The sequence below is a fragment of the Camelus ferus genome, chromosome 6 (assembly GCF_009834535.1).
Source record: "Camelus ferus isolate YT-003-E chromosome 6, BCGSAC_Cfer_1.0, whole genome shotgun sequence".
NCBI lineage: Eukaryota > Metazoa > Chordata > Mammalia > Artiodactyla > Camelidae > Camelus > Camelus ferus.
Genome location: NC_045701.1, coordinates 4,162,037 through 4,173,375, shown reverse-complemented (window position 1 = coordinate 4,173,375; position 11,339 = coordinate 4,162,037). Strand labels below are relative to the sequence as shown.

Below are 11,339 nucleotides of genomic sequence, written 5' to 3'. Positions count from 1 at the left end.
GGGGCGGTGCCGGCTGGCGGAACCCGCGCGCTCGAGGTTGGTGTTGCGAAGGGAACTAGTCCGGCGCAGGACGCCGAACGTTTGTAGCCCAGCTGGTTCCGGCTGGGGAAAATGGCGGTGGCCGGGGCGGCGTCCCAGGAGCAGCTGGTGGGCTGGTGCACCCAGCAGTTGCGGAAAACTTTCGGCCTGGATGTCAGTGAGGAGATCATACAGTAAGACCGGTTTAGATTCTAGGTGGGAAGTAGCTCTGGGATGTGCGCTGGCTGAGCGAACCGGGAAGCGGGGAGAACTAAAAAGTTGATGAGTGAAGCAATGTGATAAAAGGACTGCTCTCCGTCTCCGAGCGCGGGATTTTGACCTCCGGCTTTTTAGTTTAGTTTCTGGAGTGAGGTGTCAAGGCTCCACGATCGGCCGGCGGGGCCTTTTTTTCCCCTAGGAAAACGCCAAATGCCTGATGATTAAACTTGGAGGACTCCCGGGAGCCGGTTTCCGTATAGATTCTGGGGAGAAGAGGCAAGCCAAATTGTCTTTCCAGAAATTCCTTACTCTGAGTATTTCAGTTTGCCGGATCCGGTTTGTGTCAGATAGGACATGAAATTTAAATGGGTGCGGCGCAATACAGTGCAAAAATAGCTCCGGATTCCCGATTCCCAGGTTCTATTTTCTGTGGTCATTCACCGGTTTTTGGAACTTTAAGCAACTTAATTTTCCTCTTTGTACCTTAGTTTCCTCATATGTAAAATGAATAATTAGCAGAGGTTATCTTTAATGCTTTATGTTTCTTATCAGATGGAGATGATAACATGACTTAATGTCTGCTTTTAATTGATTTGTTTCACACATTTTTTTTATAAAGGCTTGGTTGGTTTTATTGTTTGCTTTTTGCCCTACTGCATACCAGGTGCTGGGGCAACAAAGATGGTTGAGACAATTGGATTCTGCTTCGTTGATGAGTGCTGAGATGGGGGAAGTGCAGGGTGTTGTGGGAGCATTGAGTTAAAGACTTCATTAGGATTTGAGAAATTCGGAAGGTTTATTGCAAGGGATGAGTTTAACCTGAGAACTAAAGGATAGGTAGGTGGCAGTGCAGTTTTCAAGCAGAGGAAAAAACTTCTACAAAAAAATTGAACGTAATCAAGGAACCTGAAAGTGTTTCTTGATTTGTTTCCTTGCTCGTTGATTCTGACACCTGAATTACATTCTAGGGCTTTTGTAGAAAGTAAGGTTAATTTCTGAATTTCAGAGAAAGTAGACTTGTTGGAAAGGAGAGAGTTAAGAGAGCCTATTTTAAAGGATTATTTTGATGCAGAGAAGGAGGAAAACAAGGCAAAAATGCAACTGCACCCCTGGCCTGGGGTTAGGTAATCATCTATTTAGAATCCAAGATGTATAGGCAATAAACCAACTTCAGGACTATCTATTTCTCTTAAAATTTTTCCAAACAAATGCTACAGATTTTGGGTAATATGCCCATAACCCAGCAGGTACAAGATAGTTGATTGAGCCAAAGTGAATACTGTTACCTTCACCTGAGAAATTGGTATTTATCACTAAGTAATTTCAGTCACTGTCAGTTTTTGTCTGTAATATCTTTTGAAGCTTAAACTGTTTTTTTCATCTCCTAAATTCTGTCCTTAGAACTAAAGCATTTCTTATATCTGTAAAACAGTAGCCAAGGTCTTCTCCCTTTAGGAAGCACTGGTGTAAGGTAAATATACAGTTTTTGCATATAATTTAAAATCTTTGATATGAATTAGCTTTACTGTGTGCATGATGGGAGGAAATAAGTATAAAAACCACTCTAATAATTTATATATCTGGAGTTGGGTAGGTATTTAGTTGTTTTTTGAAATTAAAGTTTTAGGTCTAAAAATAAAATAAAGGATTATTTTGAGCACTGGAATAGACTATCAAAAAAAACCCAGTCAAGCAAATATTATATGATATCACTTATATGTAGAATCTAAAAAGTAATACAAATGAATTTTTTACAAAACAGAAACAGACTCACAGACATAGAAAACAAATTCATGATTACCAAAGGGGAAGAAGGAGGGAAGATTGATAAATTAGGAGTATGGAATTAACATATACACACCACTATATACAAAATGGTTAACAACAAGGATTTACTATATAACACAGTGTGCTTACCTGAACAGTTTGGTATGAGTGGCCTGAATTTTTTAAAAAGATGATATAGAGCTGTTACTCTACTAATCAGTGGTACGTTTATGAGACATTAAGGTCTGTAAACAGAGTTAGCAAAATAAACTTTGTTCCACAGCCTGCATTAGTTCTTGTGTTGGTTGACTCTATTGTGATGAGATTTGGTATATAACCCATTTGGATGTATGCTGTTCTTTATTATACTTCGTTAAATAGTTAAAATGACATGTATTCAAATGTTTCTGGAACTCTAAGTAATTCCTAGTAACTCTTGAATCCTCCAGAGTTAAATGATCCCTTGAGGTTCCTTGCAGCTCTGTGAATTCATAATAGCAATTAGTCTTTTAATGGGGCCTGGTAAGTTTGGAGATCAAGCTGATTAAACCATGAAAGTCGTGAAAATACTTGTGCCTTTTTAAAAAATTTGTGATGGATTAGAAGATGCCCTGAATGAGATGCAAAGGCACAGATTTGTTCACGAATAGATTGTTAACTCTGCAAATTCACCACCACATTAGGAAAAGAACCCAGTACCTATGCTACCAGTGATAGGACAATTGCATGACTTTTTAAAAATTTAAAGGATATATAGCATTATTGTAATAACTTTTCTTGTATCCCATACCAGCATGTCTGCATTACAGTTTCTTCAGATCTTCTATTGCTTTCATGGTCCGATACTTAATTTATTAGTAATTTTTTTCACTTCTTTCTTCCCTAATGATGTGACATATGTGCTGTAGAAAACTAAAAAAAAAAAAAAAATCGGAAAAGGATAAAGGAGGAACAAAGATTACCATAATACCACAACCTAGAGATAACTATTAGTGTTTTTTCTTATGCATATTGTAATACGTTTTCAAAATACATTCATTGTAGGGGAAAAAAAGAAAATAAAAATAAACCAAAACTCTTTAATCATATCACTTAGTGGTAATCACTTTGGTATATAACCTTCTAGCCTTTCGTCTACGCGTAAGTATACGGATATACACATTCCTTTTATGGCAATTGGGATCCTGTGCTATATAGTCTATCCTACTATTTCACTTTATGTGAGAGCATTTTCTCAGATAAATATTTTGCATAAATTTTCCTGTGTCTCTTATAGAGTCCTATTTCTTACAGTCCTATAAATGGAATTGTTGGATTGTTTTTAAGGCACTTTAAATATTTTGGCTGATCGATTTCTAGAAAGGTCGTACTGACTTGTACTCCCACCCTGTTTCACTTTTAGGAATCCTTTATACCATTTTCTTAAAATAGATCTGCTTATTCTGAGTGATGCTAAACTTGATATATAATTTTTAAGAATGTTAAATCAGTAACTGATTAGCTTGTAGTATACATATTTTTGGCAAAAAAGAAATTTTAGGTTTTGCAATGTAGAGATTAAGTAATTGTATTGTCCTTAGGAAAATATAATGACTGTGGATGTGTAGTTATGGGGAGTGTTCGTCTATTAAGACCATCCCTGAGTCTGTCTTCAAACAGTGATTTGATTCTACAAATACAGAAAGGTTATATTAATTTAGATTATGAACTACTTGAGATCAGGGTCTTTGTTCTAATCAAATTTGTATCTCTAGCATCTAACCTAGAACTTGCCTTGAAATAAAAACTATTGAATTAATTTTTTTCCCCACTACTTTTTGATGTCTGTTATAATTATTGAAAAACATAGTATAAGCTAGCCTTGTTTCAACAACTTGTATCTTTGCTTCTTGAGGTATGTTTTGTCAATTGAGAGTGCTGAAGAGATGCGAGAATATGTTACTGATCTCCTTCAGGGAAATGAGGGCAAAAAAGGTCAATTCATAGAAGAACTTGTAACCAAATGGCAAAAGAATGATCAGGAGTTGACTTCTGATGCTCTGCAGCAGCCCTTCAAGAAAGATGGTAATTTACTATAATTAAGTAAAGGTTGAAATGTTGGTAGATTGGCTGGTTTATGGGACCTGGTATGTTCTGTCACCATTTATTTCCTCACAGCAAACTTAACCAGAATTATATGTATACATATTTTAGTTCAGTTCTACTCAGTCTGTAGAAACAGTGAATGTTGTTTTGGTCCAGACTTTTTCAACTTAGAAAATATCACAAAAATACCTATTTATAGATACAAATGTGGCTTCAGAATAACTTGAAAAATTTATACATGAGTTAAAGGCAAACTTCAGTTATGTATATACATGGATGTAAATAGACGTTAACAATTTTTAGTATGAATAGCATTTAAATTTTTTTTAATTGAAGTATAGTCAATTATAATGTGCCAATTTCTGGTGTACAGCACAATGTCTCAGTCATGCATATACATACATATATTTGTTTTCATATTCTTTTTCATTATGAATAATGTTTAGAGGCAACTTTTAAGTTAAATAATACAAAAGATAAGCACCAAACTAAATAAGGCATTATTACTATACAATCTAAAGTATCAGACTTTAATTTAACTTCTTAATGTTAGCCAGTAGTCTTAATGTTAGCCAGTAGTCTTTTATCATTGACTACAATCTTGAAAATGGTGGTTTAAATTTAATTCTGATTTGAGAGGGAAAGATAATTTAAAAACCTGCCTGACTTCGTATCTTGACTCTAATACTAAGCATTGCCTTCTCTTTATTAGCTATTAATTCAACAATGAGTCCTACTATTTTCACTTTATCTATGTACATGTGTATATATATATATATTTTTTTTTTTTCTTCTTCTTCTTTAAAGAGATTTTAGATGGGCAGCGATCAGGAGACCAGCTAAAGAGGAGCAGGCGGAAAGGGAGAAACAGACAGGAAGTTCCTGCATTTACTGAACCTGATACGGCCATAGAGGTCAAAACACCTTTTGATTTGGCGAAGGTGAGTGCTTTGAGAATGAGCCTTTTTTTGGCTATGTAGAGAAGAGATAATGACTGATACATTTCAGAGAGCAAAGGGTACACATTGGTCTAGTATGGCAATTTTTCAACAAATGCATGAATTTTATGGTGAGAGAGTGATAATGATGACATATTTTCTATATGTAGATTTTTTGAGCAGCTTGATTAAATAAGTATTATAAGGATTTTTTGCTTAGAGATATATATACTATATATATGATGGAAAATATTTAATGAAGTGCACTAGGGCTTCAATGTCAACATTTTTTTGTGAGTCTATACTGAAAGAATGCACAATTCTAGCTGTTTTAAGAGTATTTCTATTTTAGACCATTCACTACCACCACCATCCTCACCATCATTATTTAGCATTTAGAGTTCTTTCATATTCTCTCTTGGTTCTCAAAATAGCCATGCAAGGTAAGCAGAAATATTTATATTCAGGGCAATTTGACAAGCTAAATTTCCCAGCAGACTGGAATAGTTAATTATGCTAAGAAGGAAGAGAAGTGACCAAAAAATTCTGAGTGTGATGACCATGCAAAAAAACACGGAAAATGGTTTGCAAAGTACTGTGAACTTAAAGAAAAAAAAATAGACATTTAAGCCTTTTATTAATTAGTATAAAATGAGCACAGACTATCACAAGCAAAAGAAAAAACACAAATGAGCAATAAACATAAAAAGATGTTTATCCTTAGTAATAATTAAGATGACCATTTTGTTGCCCTATTTGCCTGGACTCCCCTGATTTTAGTACTGAGAATTCCCATATTCTGCTAGTACTCAAATAAGAAAACAGTAAATCCCTGAGATAATTGCCTATCAAATTGTCAAAAATTTAAAAAATAGAATACTCAGTGCTGTTGAAGTTATGTTAAAACAAGAACCTCTTGTACACTACAGGTGGCAATATAAATTGGTTTAAGTTTTCTGGGGGACAATTTGGTAGTGTACGTCAAGAACTGTGGAAATGTTCTTAGGCTTCGGACTGATTTTTTATTTTTTCTATATATATTTTGTTGTTGAAGTATAGTCAGTTTACAGTGTTGTGTCAATTTCTGGTGTACAGCTTAATGCTTTAGTCATATATGAACATACATATATTTGTTTTCATATTCTTTTTCACCATAAGTTTATTATAAGATTTTGAATATAGTTCCCTATGCTATATAGTATAAACTTGTCTGTTTTATATATATTAGTTAGTATCTGCAAATCTTGAACTCCCAATTTATCCCTTCCCATCCCCTTCCCCTCCTGGTAACCATAAGCTTGTTTTCTATGTCTGTGAGTCTGTTTCTGTTTTATAAATAAGTTCTTTTTTTTTTCCCATTTTTTTTGATTCCCTGTATAAGTGATATCATATGGTATTTTTCTTTCTCTTTCTGGCTTACTTAGAATGACAATCTCCAGGTCCATCCATGTTGCTGCAAATGGCATTTATTTTATTCTTTTTATGGCTGAGTAGTATTCCATTGTGTAAATATACCACAGCTTTTTTATCTAGTCATCTGGCTTATTAATATGACTTCAATATCTAACTTAAGGAAGTAATCAGAAACCCACAAAAAAAGCTTATGTTCTGCATGATGCTATTTATAATACTGAAAATATGAACTGACCTAATTTTTTAAACAGTAAGAGATAGATTAAAGAAATTATTGTTCCCTCATTTGATGGAATCACCATGCAGGTAATTTCTTTTTTTAATATATATTTTTAATTGAAGTATCATCAGTTTACAATGTTGTAAACTAAACACTGTAAACTGAAACTAAAATAGAAACTAGTTTCTGGTGTTCAGCGTACTGTTTCATTTATACATATGTATATATTCCTTTTCATATTCTTTTTCATTATAGGCTATTTGGTTATTCAGAAATTTTGATTGTATCTGCTGTGTGTCAAGAACTGATTTAGGAATTTGAGATATAGCAATAAACAAGACACATTAGGTAGGTTTTGTTGCCCTCCTAGAGTTTACATTTTAGTGGTTCAGAGGAAAGGTAGAAAGATAGTCAAAGAAAAATTTTAAAGTAATTAAAAATTTTGAAGTAGATTGTGAAAACTGCCATGAAAAAATAAAAAGAGCAATGCAGTAGGGAGTAATTGATAGGACAGGAGCTCTTGTGAATAGGCTGGGAAAGCCTCTCTGAGGGAGTGGAATCATAGCTAAGACCTGAACACTGCCAAGGAGCCAGTATATGAAGAGATGGGCTGGGAACAAAGGCAGAAAGAGGAAATAAGTGCAAAGGGGAGATGGAGAAAAGTCTTCTCGGGAGTACCAAGAGCCCTGCGTTTCTGGAGCATAGTGAGCAGGGTAAGAATGATAAGTAGATGAGGTTGGAGAGCACCTGGGGGCCATATGTAAGGCATTATAAGTACTTATAAGTAGCTTGGGTTTTATTCTTAGCAAGATGGGAAGCCAGTGGATGGTTTTGAGCAAGGGGTTGATACACTTATGAATTTTCTTGCTTGCCCTGTTCTCTCCTTCTCTGCTCTATTACTCTGTCTCTCCTTCTCCTTCTCAGTGAATGCTTATTGCCTGTTGTATATAAGAGACCTAATCAAAGCACAGCCCTCAATCTCTCAAATACCATATTTTAATGTAACTGGATACTTTAATGGGAGTGAAATAGGAGTTTCTCCTTAGAGATTTTAATCTTCCCCTCACCACCATCTTGAGAGCCAAAGATAGGATTGCCTCGCTTGAAAAATGGCAACCTGTTAGATTAGATAAAATCCTTAGCACTTGCCTTAGATTTTAATTTTTGTCTAGGTTGACTTATTTGATACTGTCCTTGTATCTCAACTTTTGGCTTTGGACATTAGGGCATGTCACCTGTCTTTATACCTAACAACTGTTACCTTTCTTATGGTAACTTTCCTACCCACTAGAACTCCAGAGTTTTTTTTTGTCTCTGAAACTTCAGTCTCTGGAAATGATTGAGAAACTCTCAGTTTAAAGGGAAAGTAAGATTACAGCATGGGAGAGGCCTCTATACACCCTAAGTGTCACAGGCTGCTATGATCTGAATGTTTGTGTCCCCCTCAGAATTCATAAGTTAAGCAGGGGAGGGTATAGCTCAAGTGGTAGCGTGCATGCTTGGCATGCACAAGGTACTGGGTTCAATCCCCAGTACTGCCTCTAAAAATAAAGAAAGAAACCTAATTACCTCCGCCCCAAAACAACAAACAAAAAACAAAATTCACAAGTTAAAATGTTAATGCCCCGTGTGGATTAGGAAGTGGGACCTTTGAGAGTTTCTTATGTCAGTCAAGAGGGTGGATCCCCCATGAATGGGTTTAGTGCTCTTATAAGAGACCCCACCAAGCTCCCTACCCGCTTTGGCCATGTAGGATACGATGAAGAAGTGATTTCTGTGACCATGGAAAACCCTTGCCCAACCATGTGGCACCCTGATACTGGACATTCACCCTCCATAGCTGTAAGAAATAAAGTTTCTGTTGTTTATAAGCTACCCAGTCTGTGGTATTTTGTAACAGGCAGCCGGAATGAACTAAGACAGAGGCTGATAAATATAGTTCTCTTTTCAAAGTTTTTATTTTATAACACGCATACAGAAGTGAACAGGTGAATTTTCACAAACTGACTTTTGTATAGCCAAAAACCAAAACATTACCATTCCTCTAGCAAACCCTTCCATGCACCCCCAACTGATAACCCTCCCAAGGGAAAACACCTTCTTGACTTCAAATACCATTGATTAGTTTTAGCCTACTCATGAACTTTATGTAAATGGAGCTAGATGGTATATACTCTTTTGTGTCACTTGGTTTATGAGAATTATCCGTACTGTTTTGTATAGCTGTGCTTTTTCATTCTCATTGGTACACAGGATTCTATTAAGTGAATACTCAGAAACTATTGAACATTTGGGTGGTTTCCAATTCTAATGGTGCAGTGAATGTTCTTGTATATGTCTTTTGTTGAACATATTTACACATTTCTGTTGAGTATGTACCCAAGAGTTGAACTGCTGAGTCACAGGATATACAGATGCTCACTTTAGCAGATACTAGTTTACACTCCCACGAACAGTATGTGAGAGTTCTGATTGCTCTGCATCCTTGCCAACACTCTGTATTTTCTGTCCTTTCAACTTAGTTATTCTCGTTCGTGTGTCATGGCTTTGCATTGTGGTTTTGTTGTGTATTATCTTGATGACTAATGAATTTGAGCACCTTTTCATGTGTCTGTTGGCCACTTGAATATTTTCTTTTATGAATTTCCTGTTTAGGTCCTTTGCCCAATTTTTTATTGTTATCTGTCTTCTTCTTACTGAGTCAGTTCTTTATAGATTTTTCTTATTTTATTCGTCTCATTTCCAAATCTATGAACATCATCTGCTTTTAGAGGCATTTTTGTTTTTTATGATCTCCAATTTAGCTGTGCTTAAATATGTCACATAAACAGCTTTTATTGCTACATTTACCTTCCACTAGCTGTAATACAGGGCTGAAGGCTAATAGCAGAAAAGTGTGAGTTTATTACCTAGTTTTTCAGGAGAATAACCTTTTCTCAGACCCTTGATAATAACTAATTTGTATTTCTCCCACCTCCTTTCATGGTTCCTGAGTAGTGTGTAAGTCATTATTTAACAGAACTGAGGTTTTTCTCTCTTGACTGTTTTCACTGTCATTAATTATCTGATACTATTTCTGATATCTTTGTACAATTAGGCACAAGAGAACAGCAGCTCCTTAAAGAAGAAGACGAAGTTTGTCAGTTTATACACAAAAGAGGGACAGGACAAACTTGCAGTCTTGATCCCTGGTCGCCACCCTTGTGATTGCCTGGGCCAGAAGCACAAGCTGATCAATAACTGTCTGATCTGTGGGCGTATTGTCTGTGAACAAGAGGGTTCTGGCCCCTGCTTATTCTGTGGCACCCTGGTAAGTTGTTTCTTTTCTATTTTACCACACTTTGGTTTTATACATAGGGACATTTACACTCCTAATCTCTCTTTTTCTTAGTAAGTTCTTCCTCAGGATGTCCAGGAAATTCTAGTAGTGGGAACTTGTATAGTCAGAAGCCCCAGGTGATATCCCAGTCCTGAGGCTTATTAGTCAGAGGGTTTTGAGAACATACATTGCTGAGGGATCCAAGTCTTGTATGAGATTAACTTCAATTCAAGAAAACTTTAGGGCCTGAAATGACAAAATTTTTTTTGTCAGTCTTCAGATGTAGCTCACATTCCTAGGGAAACAGTGCCACCGTGATGTAGTCCTCCAGTCTTTATATCTTTTTTTTTCTAGAACACCTCCTTTTTATAGCTCTTCATTATTTGCGTGAATGACCTCAAAGAGTGTAGCAGTAATGACTCTCTTACAGATACCCTAGTGAGCGGTCTAGAAAGCTTGTTCTGCCGGTTTGCTGACTGGCAGAAGCAGTGGCATTTGGCATTGGTGAAGGCGTATATTTTGTGTTGCTTTGTTTTCCCTTCTCTGATGGGGCCTTTAATTTTTCAATATACTCACTGAATAAGCTGATAGACAATGGATGACCTGAAAAATATAGTATCTAACGTAACAAGTGTTTGTAAAATGGCAGTAAATGTCCTCCCATATGAGACTTTCTCTAGAGAAACACCCTACAGCTGCTGGAAGGAACACTACGTGCCACTCAGGCAGCTGCTAGCCAAGTGCAGTATTTTCTGTTAGGTCCCTGGATTCCTTCAGTTCAAGAGAGAATAATGTGGATTGGCCTTGACATTTGTAGTTTTATAAGCTCAGTATGAAATTGTTTTTAAGGAACCCCTTCTTCTTTTAAGTAACCTCCATTCTTATAATTGCAGTGATATTATAATAAACAGAACTTTTCCTTTCTTTAATACGTTTATTACTTTATAAGTAGATAATGTTCGAAGGCAAAGAAAAAAATATGTGTAGTGTAAAAGCTAGACTAGTTTTCCCTGGTGGTACTGTATTTTGCTTCTTTTTCTGGTTCTTTCTAATAATACACCTGCTTATACTTTCTCTTGTAAGACTTGAATTTCACCATTAGAACTGGAAGATTTTTTTTTTTTTAAAAAGTGTTGTACATTTGTTCAGTATTCCCAATGGTGGCAAATCTTTGTTCTTTGAAAGTAGGTTAGATTTTTTTTTACCTAGTCATTCAGAGACACAGTGAGATCAGCTTTTGGTGTGATTCACAAAAGAAAGGAGAAATGGAAAGAGGCTAGCATAAAACTCATTTGGATATACATATTTTTTGGTATGTTTGTCTAGATAAAAAAAAAATCTCATTATTTTATTGTCCTAT

The 11,339-nt window shown here is 35.8% G+C and overlaps 1 protein-coding gene across 1 annotated transcript in view; it reads left to right on the top strand.

Annotated features, from left to right (window-relative positions):
* Positions 1-45: 45 nt before the first annotated feature.
* Positions 46-11,339, top strand: part of TRIP4 (thyroid hormone receptor interactor 4) — a 48,186-nt gene continuing 36,892 nt past the window's right edge. Inside the window, exons 1-4 of the mRNA XM_006184001.2 lie at positions 46-212; positions 3,899-4,068; positions 4,897-5,030; positions 9,758-9,970. Of these exons, the coding sequence (XP_006184063.1) occupies positions 112-212; positions 3,899-4,068; positions 4,897-5,030; positions 9,758-9,970 (618 nt within the window). The 5' untranslated portion in view covers positions 46-111. The remainder of the gene's footprint in view (positions 213-3,898; positions 4,069-4,896; positions 5,031-9,757; positions 9,971-11,339) is intronic.